General features: G+C 45.8%; 1 protein-coding gene across 1 annotated transcript in view; it reads left to right on the forward strand.

Moving 5' to 3' along the window:
• Positions 1-16,677, forward strand: part of LOC115458750 (WW domain-containing adapter protein with coiled-coil-like) — a gene marked incomplete at its 3' end in the record, with an annotated part of 100,238 nt that overhangs the window by 72,505 nt on the left and 11,056 nt on the right. Inside the window, 4 exon segments of the mRNA XM_030188563.1 lie at positions 6,326-6,486; positions 6,488-6,571; positions 6,573-6,594; positions 14,032-14,151. Coding sequence (XP_030044423.1) covers positions 6,326-6,486; positions 6,488-6,571; positions 6,573-6,594; positions 14,032-14,151 — 387 coding nt within the window.

The following is a 16,677-nucleotide window of genomic DNA, read 5'->3' on the forward strand; positions in this document are numbered from 1 at the left end:
AGGACAAGAGAACAAGAAGATTGATGTAATCCAGATACATTTTCCTATCCTGGATAAATAAGTTTAGGGTTAAGGAATATTTTATAATTTATTTCCTGTAATTAGCAATTTTGTAGCAAATACTTAAGGCCTGTAAGAAAATGACAGGAGAAGATATTACATTTGTATTACTTTAGTTAAGGGTGCATTATAATAACAAGCAGATACATAACATAGTAGATGACGGCAGAAAAAGACCTGCATGGTCCATCCAGTCTGCCCAACAAGATAAACTCATATGTGTATACCTTACCTTGATTTGTACCTGCCTTTTTCAGGGCACAGACCGTACAAGTCTGCCCAGCAGTATTTCCCGCCTCCCAACCACCATTCCCGCCTCCCATCTCCGGCTCTGGCACAGACCGTATAAGTCTGCCCTCCACTATCCTCGCCTCCCAACTACCAACCTCTCTTCCCCCACCTGCTCTGCCACCCAATTTTGGCTAAGCTTCTGAGGATCCATTCCTACTGCACAGGATTCCTTTATGCACATCCCACGCATGTTTGAATTTCGTTACTGTTTTCATCTCCACCACCTCCCGCGGAGGGCATTCCAAGCATCCACCACCCTCTCCGTGAAAAAATACTTCCTGACATCTTTTTTGAGTCTGCCCCCCTTCAATCTCATTTCATGTCCTCTCATTCTACCGGCTTCCCATCTCCGGATAACTGTAATTTTTGGGGTATGCACTTATTTTTCAATGGACACCTGAAGAAACATGAAATAATGATTTATCCTTAAGTTAATAGATGGTCAGTGAGCCTAATTCTTGAGTTTTCTAGCATGTTACTTTAGTCATTAGGCCACTCCCTCTTTCCTAGTAGGCCATTTTACATAGAGCACATTAGCTTTACCTCGGTGCATTCTTGTTAGGTTTGATTGTGAGCCCTCGGACCTAGGCCGAGTACTAGGGCTGGCCTAGACCGAGTCCTAGCGCAGACTGAGCTCATGCTATATAGAGACAAAGGGCTGCGAAGCTCGGCACACTCGGAGACCAGAGAGCACCACCAGAAAGCGAAATAGAACACTTGTACAGGCTGCAATGCCGAACTGAAACCCAAACACACAAAAAGGAAGGGAAAAAGAAAAGAAGTCCCGGAAGGGACCGGCACTCAGGCTGTGCACACTGCGCCACATACAGTCACCAATGAAAGGGCACAAGACCAAACATTCAAATACTAAGAACAACCAGAATAAGGGAACCCATGCAGAGAGGCAGCTCAAGCTGTGCCACACAGTTTAAACGAACAAGTGGCCTTCACAGGATCCAAACAAGAGCTACGGCAAGTAAAGGGAAACCATACAGAGAGAAAGCACATGCTACACATCTAGGCAAGGAGCAGTCCACAGAAGATCCAAACAACAGATACAGCAGGTAAAGGGTGAAAGGCAAACCACACAGAGAGTCTGCTCAAGCTACACAGCTTAGACGAGGAGCAGCCCTCACAAGAACCAAACAGCAGATACATCAGGTAAAGGGTTAAAGGGAAACCCAAACGAAGGACGTAAGCTCCACGGACTCACCCAGCAAACACTGCAGGAAAGGATAAAGGCAGAGCACACAGGGAAGCAGCTCACAGCTGAACAAGAGCAAAGCAGCCAGAGGGAGCAGACTCTTACAGACTCAAAGAACAAACACAGAGAGTAATAGCAACCACACAAAAAAAGAATTCACACTGTCACACGCACAGACTATGCAGAAACATGGTAAACTCACAGCTGAAGGAAATAACACTAGAGTCCTTTGCAGGCAGAGGTAGGTTTAACTAGGGTCTGGCATCTGATGTCCGTCAACGAGGCTGTTTCTGCTTACAACTACTACTACTTAACATTTCTAAAGCGCTACTAGGGTTACGCAGCGCTGTACAATTTAACATGGAAAGACAGTCCCTGCTCGAAGAGCTTACAATCTAAAAGACAAATGTACAGTTAATCTGAAAGGTCAGACAGATTGGGGCAACCTATATGTTCGAAAGGTTAGGTTCCGAAAGCAGCATTGAAGAGGTGAGGTTTAAGCAAGGATTTGAAGATGGGTAGGGAGGGGGCTTGGCGTAGGGATTCAGGAAGACTGTTCCAGGCATAGGGTGAGGCAAGGCAAAATGAGCGGAGCCTGGAGTTGGCAGTGGTGGAGAAGGGTACTGAGAGGAGCGATTTGTCGTGTGAGCGGAGGTTACGGGCAGGAACGTAGGGGGAGATGAGGGTAGAGAGGTAGTGAGGAGCAGCAGACCGGGTGCATTTGTAAGTAAGGAGGAGAAGCTTGAATTGGATGCGGTATCTGATCGGAAGCCAGTGAAGTGACTTGAGGAGAGGGGTGATATGAGTATATCGGTTCTGGTGGAATATAAGACGTGCGGCAGAGTTCTGAATGGATTGAAGGGGGGATAGATGGCTGAGTGGGAGGCCAGTGAGGAGCAAGTTGCAGTAGTCGAGGCGAGAGGTAATGAGAGCGTGGATGAGAGTTTGGGTGGTGTGCTCAGTGAGGAAAGGGCGAATTTTGTTGATGTTGAAAAGGAAGAAGCGACAGGTTTTGGCAGTCTGCTGGATATGAGCAGAGAAGGAGAGGGAGGAGTCGAAGATGACCCCGAGGTTGCGGGCAGATGAGACGGGGAGGATGAGGGTGCCATCAACTAAGATAGAGAGTGGGGGAAGAGGAGAAGTGGGCTTAGGTGGAAAGATGAGGAGCTCGGTCTTGGACATGTTCAGCTTCAGGTGGCGGTTGGACATCCAGGCAGCAATGTCAGATAGGCAGGCAGATACCTTGGCCTTGGTCTCTGAGGTGATGTCTGGTGTGGAGAGATAGAGCTGGGTGTCATCAGCGTACAGATGATACTGGAAGCCATGAGATGAGATCAGTGAGCCTAGGGAAGAGGTGTAGATAGAGAAGAGAAGGGGTCCGAGGACAGATCCCTGGGGAACACCAACAGATAGCGGGATGGGAGTGGAGGAAGATCCATGAGAGTGCACCCTGAATGTGCGGTGGGAGAGATAGGAGGAGAATCAGGAGAGGACAGAGCCCTGGAACCCAAATGAGGCCAGAGTGGCGAGAAGTAGATCGTGATTGACAGTGTCAAAAGCGACAGAGAGATCGAGGAGGATGATGATGGAGTAGTGGCCTCTAGATTTGGCCAGGAGCAGGTCATTGCAGACTTTAGAGAGTGCTGTTTCTGTCGAGTGGAGAGGGCGGAAGCCGGATTGGAGTGGGTCGAGGATGGCATGAGAGGAGAGAAAATCAAGACAGCGGCTATGAACGGCGTGTTCAAGTATTTTGGAGAGGAAGGGTAGGAGAGAGATGGGGCGATAGTTGGAGGGGCAGGTAGGGTCAAGTGATGGTTTTTTGAGGAGAGGTGTGACTAGGGCGTGCTTGAAGGTATCAGGGACAGTTGCAGTGGAGAGAGAGAGGTTAAGGATGCGACAGATGGAGGGGTTGACAGTATGGGCGATGGTGTTAAGTAGGTTGGTGGGGATGGGATCAGAGGAACAGGTGGTGCATTTCGAGGAGGAAAGAAGGCAGGAGGTTTCATCCTCAGTGATCTCTGGAAAGGAGGAGAAGGAGGCCTGGGTTGGTTGGTTGAGGGAGAGGGTTAATGGGTGCCTTAGACACTCTTGCACCTTTGATGACCCGCCCTGTAAGGCGTACAAAACCCCAACCTTGGCTGACTTCTAATATCCGCTACCTACGTTCCTGTACCCGCTCCGCCGATCGCCTCTGGCGGAAATCTCAGGCCCTTGCTGATTTCTTACACTTTAAGTTCATGCTGATCTCCTTCCAATCTGCTCTTTTACGTGCCAAACAGGATTATTATATCCAACTGACCAACTCTCTTGGCTCTAATCCTCGACTTCTCTTCACCACATTGAACTCTCTCCTCAAGATGCCCCCTCCCCCAACTCCCCCTTCATTATCTCCTCAGACCCTTGCTGAATTCTTTCACAACAAGGTTCAAAAGATAAACCTTGCTTTCTCTACCTCGCCACCTCTCCCTCCACTAGTCCATTCCCTTCTCTCTCCTTCCCCTCATTCCCTTTCCTCCTTTCCTGAAGTTACTATTGAGGAAACTACACTTCTCCTTTCTTCCTCAAAATGTACCACCTGTTCCTCTGATCCCATTCCCACCCACCTTCTTAATGCCATCTCTCCTGCTCTTATTCCTTTTATCTGTCACATTCTCAACCTCTCACTTTCCACTGCGACTGTCCCTGCTGCCTTTAAACATGCTGTGTGACACCTCCCCTTAAGAAGCCTTCACTCGACCCTACTTGTCCCTCTAATTACCGACCCATCTCCCTCCTTCCTTTTCTCTCCAAATTACTTGAGCGTGCTGTTCACCGCCGCTGCCTTGATTTTCTGTCCTCACATGCTATTCTTGACCCACTACAATCTGGTTTTCCGCCCTCTCCACTCAACCGAAACTGCGCTTACTAAAGTCTCCAATGACCTATTACTGGCTAAATCCAGAGGTCAATATTCCATCCTCATTCTTCTTGATCTTTCCGCTGCTTTTGACAATGTCGATCACAGCATACTTCTCGATACCCTGTCCTCACTTGGATTCCAGGGCTCTGTCCTTTCCTGGTTCTCTTCTACCTCTCCCTCCGCACCTTTAGTGTTCACTCTGGTGGATCCTCTTCTATTTCTATCCCTCTGCCTGTCGGCGTACCTCAGGGTTCTGTTCTTGGTCCCCTCCTCTTTTCTATCTACACTTCTTCCTTGGTTCATTAATCTCATCCCATGGCTTTTCCTACCATCTCTATGCTGATGACTCCCAAATCTACCTTTCTACCCCTGATATCTCACCTTGCATCCAAACCAAAGTTTCAGCGTGCTTGTCTGACATTGCTGTCTGGATGTCTCAACGCCACCTGAAATTAAATATGACCAAAAGCGAGCTTCTCATTCCCCCCCCCCCCCCCCCCCAAACCCACCTCCCCGTTCCCCCCGTTTTCTATTTCTGTTGATGGCTCTCTCATTGTCCCTGTCTCCTCAGCTCGAAACCTTGGGGTCATCTTTGACTCTTCTCTCTCCTTCTCTGCTCATATCCAGCAGATTGCCAAGACCTGTCGTTTCTTTCTTTACAACATCCGTAAAATCCGCCCCTTTCTTTCCGAGCACTCTACCAAAACCCTCATCCACACCCTTGTCACCTCTCTTTTAGACTACATGCAATCTGCTTCTTGCTGGCCTCCCCACTTAGTCACCTCTCCCCTCTCCTATCGGTTCAAACTCTGCTGCCCGTCTCGTCTTCTGCCAGGGTCGCTTTACTCATACTACCCCTCTCCTCAAGACCCTTCACTGGCTCCCTATCCGTTTTCGCATCCTGTTCAAACTTCTTCTACTAACCTATAAATGTACTCACTGCTGCTCCCCAGTATCTCTCGACACTCGTCCTTCCCTACACCCCTTCCCGTGCACTCCGCTCCATGGATAAATCCTTCTTATCTGTTCCCTTCTCCACTACTGCCAACTCCAGACTTCGCGCCTTCTGTCTCGCTGCACCCTATGCCTGGAATAAACTTCCTGAGCCCCTACGTCTTGCCCCATCCTTGGCCACTTTTAAATCTAGACTGAAAGCCCACCTCTTTAACATTGCTTTTGACTCGTAACCACTTGTAACCACTCGCCTCCACCTACCCTCCTCTCTTCCTTCCCGTTCACATTAATTGATTTGATTTGCTTACTTTATTTATTTTTGTCTATTAGATTGAGCTCTTTGAGCAGGGACTGTCTTTCTTCTATGTTTGTGCAGCGCTGCGTAAGCCTTGTAGCGCTATAGAAATGCTAAATAGTAGTAGTAGCTGCCTCGGATGTCAGCCCAATCCCTGACATGACCAGTTAGGAGCGAGACCCAGTCACTACCCGCCCTGTCCCAGTAGGTTCATAACAGTTCTTGGAGATCTGATGAATTCATACCACTATTGTTTAGGATAGTAACCACCCACTCCTTACAAGTTACTTTAGTGCTACCTTGAAAGCTCAAAGCAATTATATAACTATTGTTAGGGGCCAATATGCCACTTTGTGCAAGCTATCCTAGAGCTTCATGAATGTTATCTCGTCTCTAGGGATCTTCTGTCCTCCGGTAAACAGGACAGTAGTTTTTTTTTTTCTCCCCCCACCCCCCCCAAAAAAAAAAAAAAAAGTTGGTGATGGTAGTAAAACACTGTAAATTGAAATCCAGAAGTATATGGAGAAAGTGCATTGAGTAATATTCTGTTGAATTTAATGCATCATGTTTTAGTAGAGTTGCCAGGTAGCATAATATTAACATTTTTTCTTTTTCTCTTTAGAAACTACATCAGTGGATAAACCTGTATCACATTCTTGTACAACTCCATCTACATCTTCTGCTTCTGGGTTGAATCCCACTGCTGTACCTCTTCCCTCTTCTTCCTCCTCCACTCCCTCATCAACTACAGTGCCCGTTTCACCTTATCCACAGACACCAGTTTACTCCATTACTACAGGACCCAAATCTGTTTCGACAGCTGCTTCCTGCATTGCAAGCTACACTGCAATTCAATAATTCTAGTGTGGGATATCTCTAAAATAAATGAAGGTAGGGTTTATCCAAGAAGTAAATACTATTGAAATCTAGTTTGCAAACTCATTTATAATGAAGAGACTTTGGGGCACTTGTACTAGCAGTAGTAAAAGTAAGCTAAAAATGTACTAATGCGGGACACGCTGAGGTGTCCCGCGGTAGTTTTCCACTTAGTACGTGCTAATTCTGCGCTGGAAAATATTTTTTATTTTTCAGCACAGGAGGCGTGTCTGGGGGTGAAGAGTAGGTGTGCTGCACTAATCAGGTAGTGAGGGCACATTACTGCACGCTACCCACGTGCATGGGAGCCCCTACTGCCTCCTAAATAGGTGGTGGTAAGGGCTTCTGGCGGTCATGGCCTTGTGCTAATGGGGAAATTAGCATGTGGCCTTAAAAAATAAATAAAAGAAAAGGTCATTTTAGAGCCATGGTAAAAAGTGGCCGGAGTGTGTGGGGAAACCAACCTTCTATTTGCAGCGCTGGCCACTTTTTTGTGCAGCTTTTAAAAGGACTCTTTATTTGTAACTAGTAAAAAAAAGGCCCGTTTCTGACACAAATGAAACTGGCGCTAGCAAGGTTTTCCTCAGAGTGTGTATGTTTGAGAGAGTGTATGTGAGAGTGACTGTGTGTGTGTGAGAGAGAGTGAATGTGCGAGTGTGTGAGAGAGAGAGTGAGTCTAGGTGTGAGTGTGTCTGGGAGAGGGTGCGAGTGTGAGAATGAGAGTGTGTGCAAGTGCGTATGTGAGAGAGTGTGAGAGAGAGAGAGTGTGTTTCACACACATACAGTGTGTGTGAGAGACACAGAGTCTCTGTGAGACTGAGTGTATGAGACCGAGAGAGTGTGTGTGTGAGAGAGTGTGTGTGTGTGTGTGAGAGAGATACCTACCCCCCCTCTCTGGTGTCAGGCCCCCCCCCCCTCCCTCTCTCTGTTGTCAGCCCCCCCCTCCCTCCCTCTCTCTGGTGTCAGCCCCCCCCCCCCTCTCTCTGGTGTCTGAGCGTTACTGTGCAGGACGCTGAGCTCTTGGCTGTGCTTCAAGGAACTGACCAATCCTATTTAATAGAATGCACCTCCAACATTCTGAAGCAGAGAAACCTCGTGTGGTTGGTCACTTCTGCTGTGATGAACCCGGAAGTACGTGATGTCAATTCAGGAGATGGATACAGAAAGCAGGAATGCCTCAGCCATGCAGTCAGCTTCAGAATGTTGGAGGTGTGTTTTATTATATAGGATAATATTGTCCAGTGTTATTAAATCTCTTAATTACAAACAGAAAAAAGCAAAATAGCTGATACATTTTCCTTTTGTATATTAGGCTAAAAATTTCACAAACATTTTTAAATAATTACTTTAGTTTCTCCATAACCCCCCTCCAACAACCCATTTCAGAAGACTTTTCACATGTTGTTATCTTTCCCTTCTGTGGCAACTATCCTGTCAACCCTCAAGAGTTGAAATAGTTCATTCTTCCACCATGTCGAAGTTGGGGGCTCCACCAAATACCAAGTAGTAAATATGCACTTTTTTGCAATCCTAAGTGCCTTCCTCAGAAGCTTCCCTTCTCCCTAGTAATGTCAGGTGCATACTGTCCCATTTTAAAAATGTGTTGCTTTTGAAGCCACTGGCCTTCAACTTAAAACTCATTCCAGTGTACATGATTTTGGTCTCTGTATATTAGTCAACTACATATTTTGTTTTCAGCTGTGTACTGTATATGGGACAATATTTTTTTTTTATTGAAATTTTTCATATGTTACAAATAAACATATTCAGAAATATGCTTAAGAAAAAAAATTACAAAAAGAAAAACACGTACAAGTCCATCACTGAGATAACCTGGAAACAGCAAATATACCAAAATTTAAAAAGAAGAAGAAAAACTATGCGAATAACAATCTGGAACGGAAAACAGTCATTATAAGCCAAGTAATACCTTCTCATTAAGATCAAAGTAGTAAGAAACTAAACTTTTTCCTTTTCCAAAAAAAAAAAAAAAAAGTTTCCAGGTGCATGGGGTCAAGAAAAACAAAAGAATTATTCTCATATGTTACCGGGCACTTGCAGGGAAATTTTAAAAGGAAAGATGCCCCTACTGCTAAAATCCTAGGTTTTAGTTGAAGAAAGGCTTGTTGCCTCTACTTTGTGGACCTTACAACATCTGGGAATATCATAATAGTGTGTCCAAAGAAAGGAACATTGGTTTTTGAAAAATAATCTTTCATAATTGAAAATTAGTGTTTCTCTTTCTGGAAAGATATCAAGAAAGCAGCTCTTCTAGTAATAGGTTCCTGAGAAGTCTCCAGAAATCTAGTCAAATCTAAACTAAGCAAGGGAGGAGCTTTTGACTGGCTCTAGCAGAGCTTAGCCACTGTCAAAAGTGTCAGTACCAGACGACTTGCTGGTTGGGGTGAAGCTGAAGTTTTCCCACAAAATGTGGCCCCTTGTAACCTCCGATCGGTGGGTTCTCCAAATATTCCGTGGCCATCAGCCTCTGGTGTGGTCTTTGATGCTGGCACCGCCCTTGTTGGCACCCCTTGACGTCGGTAGAGGAAGCTTTGCTGGATTTGAGGCTGAAACCAGACACCATGATGCCCCTCTCAGGGACATGGTTCCTCTTCAAGGCAGGCTCAGTGTCAGCCCTCCCATGAGGAGTTCCTGGCTGACACAGATGAGCTCTTATGGGAATAGGAGGATCATCTATGGTTCTTCTCAGAGAAAGAGTCTTAAGGCATCTCGTCTGATCCCTCCCTTCCACAGGAAAGGAGAACATCTCCACCATGAGAGCCTTTCCTTTCCATCTTTTGTTAAGGAAATGGCGAATGCCGTTCCACTTCCTTTGGAAGTGGAGGACAAGCCCAGGACTAAGATGTTTGAGGTTCTCGACTACGAGTCTTCTCTTAGTGACGGACCCGCTTCACAAGATCTTACGGGTCAAGTGAAGAACTGGGAGTCCTTTCTGTCGATCCCTGTCCTTCCCAAGAACATTCACACTATATAGTGGATTCAGTCTTTCCCTGAGTTTGATTGGACTCAGTTGCCTCATCATTCCCTAGTGGTGGAATCCGTGCTCAAAAGAACGAGTTCTTGGGGTTATGCTTTGACAAAAAGCTAGAATCCTGGGTTCTTTTGGGCAGAAGATGTATCAGGCCTCTGTGCATCTCCCGTATCCAATTGTACTAGTTCTATGTGAGCCTATACTTGCCATCCTTGTTGCATAGTATGTCTGATTTAGCAGACTGTCTCCTACCGGAGCAGGCTGAATCTTTGCCAGCTGGTCAAGCTGCAGAAGGTATGTCATAAGTCCATGACAAGGGTTGCCTACGACACTTTTGATGTAACTTCCAGGATTTCTGCTCAGAGTAAAGCGATGTGCAGAATTTCATGGCTGCATGTCTCTGATTTGGACCTGGCAGTCTAGCAGAGGTTGGCAGATGCTACAAGTTGGGGGAATAATCTTTTTGGAGAGAAGATGGAGGAGGTCACTGACCTCCATCAAGAAGCATATTGACACCATCAATACTTTCTCCTGCCCGGGTGCCTTCTGCAACTACATCTTTAGGAGGTTTTTCGGCAAGTCAAAGAGGATTACTTACTACTCACAGAGGCGTAGGTATACCACTTCTTGCCAGCTTCAGAAGGCTCAACCTCAGTGCATTTGTTCTCATCATCAGCATGTGCCTAAGACCCAAATAGCTCCTCAGTTGAAGCAGGGGCCGAGCTTTTGACTGACTCACATAGCATAGCCGTTGTAAAAGTGACCGTTCTGGACGACTTGCTGGTTGAGGGAGAGGCTGAATTTTTTTCAAGAAAGGTGGCCCCTTGTAATTTACGGCCAATGGGTCCTTCAAATTGTCTTGGATACGCCCTGCCAGATTGCCCACCGAGAGCAAATCACTTGAGCTTTCAGCACAAGCAGGTACTTGCAGAGGAACTCTCAGCCCTTCTAAAGGCACATGCAGCCGAGTCCGTTCCACCAGGGAAGAGGGGCTGGGATTCTGTTCTAGGTAATTGTGGAAATGATTGACTGGTGTCAAAGGACAATGTTCAGGAGACCATGTGGATGATTATTTGGGTGTTAGTGCTAATAGGGTTTATTTTAAACTATCCCCAATGATTATTTGGGTGTTAGTGCTAATAGGGTTTATTTTAAACTATCCCCAATGATTATTTGGGTGTTAGTGCTAATAGGGTTTGTTTTAAACTACCCCCAAATCCCATCTATTCCCTGTTCATTGATTGGAGTTCATTGAAGCCCTGCTAGACACTCAGTGGGCTCATGCTTTCCTCCCTGTTGTATGGGCGGACACTCATATCGCTCTTGCTGCTTGAGTCTGAGCAGTTCAGCAGGTCACAGCTCGGTAGATGTTGAGGTTGTTGGGCCACATGGCATCAACTGTTCTTGTGATTCCCATGACACGTCTTCACATGAGAACTGCCCAGTGGACCCTAGCTTTCCAGCGGCGTCAGGTCACAGGGAAAGCGGAAGATGTTATCCGAGTGTCACCAGAGCTGGTTCAGACTCTGTTTTGAAGGACAATTCGAACCAATTTGACTCTGAGACTTTCATTCCAAATTCCACAGCCCATGAAGGTGCTGAAGACAGGTGCATCTCATCTGGTGTGGGGAGCTCATGTAGACAGGCTTTGTACTCAAGGTGCTTGGTCAGCTGAGCAGACAGATCTTCACATCAACCTTCTGGAGCTCCGGGCGATTTGGAACACTCTAAAGGCTTTCAGAGATCGGCTGATCAACCAGATTGTTCTCATTCAAACCGACAATCAGGTTGCCATGTATTACACCAACAAGCAAGGAGGATACTAGATCATGCCCTCTGTATCAGGAGACCGTAGGGATGTGGCATTGAGCAATCCAGCAGGGAATGCTCCTCAAGGCCAGTTACCTGGAAGGCAAATCCAACTGCCTGGCTGACATTGAGCATGGTCATGCAACTGCTCGAGTGGTGACTCAACATAGGCATTGCCCGAGAGATCTGAGTGTGGGGCACCCCCTTGGTGGATCTCTTAGCCACTCAATCCAATCACAAAGTCCCTCTGTTCTGCTCCAGGCCCACGACAGACTAGCATCGGATGCCTTCCTCCTTCATTGAGGGACACATCTCCTGTATGCGTATCCTCTCATAAGGAAAACTTGCTGAAACTCAAACAAGACTGTAGGACCATGATTCTGATCGCTCCTTATTGGCCCCGACAGATCTGGTTCCCCCTTCTTCTGGAGCTATCCTCCGAAGAACTGTGGAGATTGGAGTGTTTTCCAACCCTCATCTCGTAGAACAAAGGATCTCTTCTACATCCTAACCTTCAATCTCTGGCCCTCACGGCCTGGATGTTGAGGGCTTGGATATTTGCTACCTTTATATTTTCCTGAGGGTGTGTCTCGTACCTTGTAAGGCTTCCGGGAAAGATTCCACCAAGGGATATTACTGTTTCGTTTGGAGGATGTTTCCGTCTGGTGTGAGGACAGGCCTCTAGGTCCCGTTTCCTGCCCTACACAGGCCCTGCTTGAGTGAGTACCTTCTATACCTCTCTGAGTCTGGTTTTAAAACCAACTCTGTAGGGGTTCACCTCGGTGCAGTTAGTTTTTAACATCACTGTGTAGAGGATAAGCCCATCTCTGGACATCCTTGAGTTCGCTTCATGAGAGGTTTGCTATTGACAGTGCCCCCCGGTGAAACCTCCACCTGTGTCATGGGACCTCAATGCCGTTCTCACCCAGCTGATGAAAACTCTCTGTGAATCACTTGCTGTCATCTGAAGTACTTGACCTGGAAGGTCATATTTTTGGTGGTTGTTACTTCAGCTCGCAGGGTCAGTGAGCTTCAGGCCCTAGTGTCGAATCTACCTGACACTAGAATTATTATAACGGAGTAGTTCTCCAGACACACCCTAAGTCTTTACCTAAGGTTGTGTCGGAGTTCCATATGAACCATTTGATCGTTCTTCCAACATTCTTTTCCAAACCTCAGCCCATCCTGACAATAGTGTGCTGCACACCTTGGAGTTCAAGAAAGCATTGGCCTTTTACTTGGAGCAGAATAGGCCCCACAGACAGTCTACCCAGCTTTTGGTTTCTTTTGGTCCCAACAGGTTGGGGGTCACCTTCGGGAACACACCATGTCCAATTGGCTGGCAGATTGCATTTCTTTCACTTATTCCCAGCCTGGGCTGGCTCTTGAGAGTCATGTCAAGGGTTACACTGTTAGAGCCATGACTGATGGTAACCCACTTGAGGTCAGCCTCCATTGAAGAAATTTGCAAGACTGGAACATGGTCTTCAGGCCACACATTCACATCTTACTACTGCCGTGAGCAGGATACCCAACACATTTGATTTGGACAGACAGTTCTGCAGAATTTGTTTGAGGGTCTAGTGTCCAACCTCAGCCTCCTAGGCCCATTTTGTTCTGTTCCAGGTTGCACTCTCTCTCAGATTGTATATAGTTTCAGGTTTATATTGTGTTTGACCTCGCTGTTGCACGGTCCAGTTGGTTATTGCTTTCAATGAGCCTGTTAATTCCCACATGTGAGAATCATAGGCCTGCTTGTCCTCGGAGAAAGCGGAGGTACTTACCTGTAGCAGTTATTCTCCGAGGACAGTGGGTCTTATGTTCTCACAAACTTTCCCACCTCCCCTTAAGAGTTGTCTTCTCTATTCTTTTATGCTGTAGTATTGTACTCATGGTCCTGTGCTTTCACAGTGGGCGGGAAGATACTCATACTCTGAAGAGCCATTATTAAGATGGACTTGGGAAAATCCACAGCATATTCTAGGATAAGCAACATAAAATCTGTTTTACTGTTCTGGGATCTTTACAGGCAGAAGTGTAGCTAGGTGGGTCCCCAGGGGAGCGGCTGATTCCCCAAGAGTACTTGCGACGGCACCTATTTTTGGCGCGATCTGTCACTTTTAAAATATGCACCAGTGCAGTCGGCAGTCCGCTCTCCTTCCCCCCACGCCTTCAACCTGGCTACGCTTCTGTTTCCAGGTACTTGTGACCTGGATTGTCCACTGTTGGAAATAGAATACTGAGCTTGATGGACCTTCGGTCTATCCCCGTGTGGCAGTGTTTGTTATCTGTAAAAGCCTTTCACTAGCTCCAGAATGGGCAGTGTGGATTGCATTACCCACATGTGAGAATATAAGGCCTGCTGTCCTGTGAGAATTCTTGCTACAGGTAATTATTTTCACTTTTTGAGAAGGTATATAGTACAAATAATAAACCTTCTACGGTCTGTGTCCTGAAAATGGGGCTAGTTCTGGGCAAGACTTCTATGGTCTGTGTCCTGAAAATGGCAGATACAAATCAAGGTAAGGTATACACAAGAAGTAGTACATATGAGTTTATCTTGTTGGGCAGACTAGATGGACCGTGCAGGTCTTTTTCTGCCGTCATCTACTATGTTACTAATAATTTGTGTTTTTGTTTTCATATTTTAGTTCTTACAGCTGCTGTGACACAAGCTTCTTTGCAGTCTATACTTCATAAGATTCTCACCGCTGGACCATCTTTCAATATCACTTCTCTAATTTCTCAAGCTGCACAGCTCTCTGCACAAGGTAATAAAATTTAACCTATATTCAATGAAGGATTAAGATACAGACCAGAATTTAACAGAAAGATAAAACATAGTAATATCGGTAGTAATGAATTTGTATCATTTCTGTATAGCTACTGGGCATACTCAGCACTATACAGAGTATACAAAATCTTTTCAAAGATGAAAGAGATAGTAACATAGTAGATGACGGCATAAAAAGACCTGCACGGTCCACGATGATCAAAACAATACTCATAAAACTGAAGTATTGGCTGAACAGTGGGAAGGTTAAACATTTTTGAGTTCTGAAGTTGGTTTTTGGCATAACGGGCCCTGTTTATTTGTTGCATTTGTATCCCACATTTACTGATCTGTACTAGTTAAGTCTAGGACAGATGTCATTCATCTGTATGCTTCAGTTGTCTGATAGACCCTCAGCTATGGCAGCAAATTATGAAAAGGCTTAAGACTTTACATATGTATAAAGAAATAAAACTGTGTTTCCCAGAGTGTTTTCAACCAGTTGATAGCATGTGGTGTGCTCTTTAGAGTCAGGAGAGAAGGACAGATTTGGTCCCTCTCTCTACAGAAGTGAAAGTAAAGAGAAGGCAGGGAGCCACAGACCAATTTGACCACTATGGAAAGCAAATTAATGGAAACTCTTCTTAAAATACAGAATAGTCAGGTTTCTGGAATTCACTGGATTGCAGGACCCAAGGCAGCATGGTTTCTTTAGAAGCAGGTCTTGCCAGACAAATCTGATTAATTTCTTTGACTGGATGACTAAAAAGTTACGTTAGGGGTGTGTGCTATATGTGGTGTACTTAAGTTTTTTCAAAGTCTTTTGAGACAGTTCCGTAGAGATGACATAAATAAACCAAGTGCCCTCGGTATGGGTCCTGAAGTGACTGACTAGGTTGGAACTGGTTTGTTTGGAAGGCGAAAAAGGGTAGTGGTAAATGGATCTCGCTCTGAGGAAAGAGATATTACCAGTGGTGTGCTGCAAGGTTCAATTCTTAGGCTGATTCTTTGTAACAAGCAGGACAGCCTATCGTGATATGCAGGTGATGTTATCTGATAGAGCCCCAGCACAGATATGCTGTCCAGTGTTCACTTACTTTGGATGCTTTTGGCAGTGTCCATCATGCATGCGCCCACCTTCTGATGCTCAATTCTTTCCATCTCAAGTATCTGACCTAGAAAGATTTTTGTTTTTGGTGGTCGTCGCTTCAGCTCACAGGATCATTGAGCTCTAGACCATAGTAAGCTGATCCACCTTGCACAAGTTTTAATCATAACAGAATAGCTCTTTTCACATGTCCTAAGTTCTTTCCTGAGGTGGTATGTTATGGTTCTTGGTGTTAGAGCTATAGCTCCGTTAGTAGCCCGTCTCAGATCAGCCTCCATAGAGGAGATTTGAAAAGCTGCAATGTGAACTTCCATCCACATGTTCACAAACCAGTATTGTTTGGTCAGACAGACTGTCAACATTTATTTGGGGTGTAGAATTCAATTCCTCCCTCCTAGGCCCATTTACTTCTGTTCCAGGTTATTTCAAAAACAAACTAATAATAATAAATAGGGTTAAAAAAAAAAGTTCATGGCTGTTGCTTTCACAGGCTATGTTATTTTTCTCTTTTTTAAAATTTGAACAGCCTGGTAGCTAGAGGTTCCTACATGTGAGAATAGGTTGTCCTGCTTGTCTTCAGAGAAAATAAAGTTACACAAATTCATCACCCTTTCCCTGAAGAACTATTTCCTTAAGTTACTCTTAAGTCTGTCCCCTTTCATGTTCATCTTATGCTGCCTCATTCTAGAGTTTCCTTTTCAGGTGAAAAAGATTCACTACCTGTGCATTCAAGCCATGGAGGTATTTAAACTAGGGCTGTACATTTAATGCGTTAATAACACAAATAACGCGTTAAATGTTTAACGTGCGTTTAAAGTTTTCACACACATTAACACCTTACTCCCTCGTTGCTCCCTTTGTGAGCTTACCTGGGCTGCAAAGACTGGCTGCTGGGTTCCGGTCTGGGTCAGCTCTGCTGCTGTGCTCCCAAGGCTGATATGGAAGGTTGGAGCCATGCACCCATGACCCAGAAGTAACCTCGGAGGTATGAGTCCGTGGCACTTCGGGTCCGTGGTAAGGCTGGAGAGGCTGTAGGCAGCAGGACTGGTTCTTTCTCTCTCCTTATACCTTTTCCCCTCGGCCCTCCGGTTTTGCCTTCAGCTCTGCTTCTTTCAGCCGCCCAAAACCTCTGTAGCGTCCTGCCTCGTCTGACATAACTTCCTGTTTCTGGGCAGGATGCTACAGAGAGAGGCTTCAGACAGCTGAAAGAGAGAATGTGGACCACGGGGGGTGGGGGGAGGGGAGTTTAGGAGTGCTGAAAGATTTGGGGGGAGAGAGATTGAGAATGGGGTCCGTTCTTCTGTGTGTGTGTGTGTGGGGGGGGGGGGGTTGTGTTCAGTAGCGCAGGAAGATTTGCTGGGAGAAAGAGCAGAGAGAGAGAGAAAGAAAGATGTATTTGAGAGGGATAGATGCTGG

The sequence above is a fragment of the Microcaecilia unicolor genome, unplaced genomic scaffold (assembly GCF_901765095.1).
Source record: "Microcaecilia unicolor unplaced genomic scaffold, aMicUni1.1, whole genome shotgun sequence".
Classification (NCBI taxonomy): Eukaryota; Metazoa; Chordata; class Amphibia; order Gymnophiona; family Siphonopidae; genus Microcaecilia; species Microcaecilia unicolor.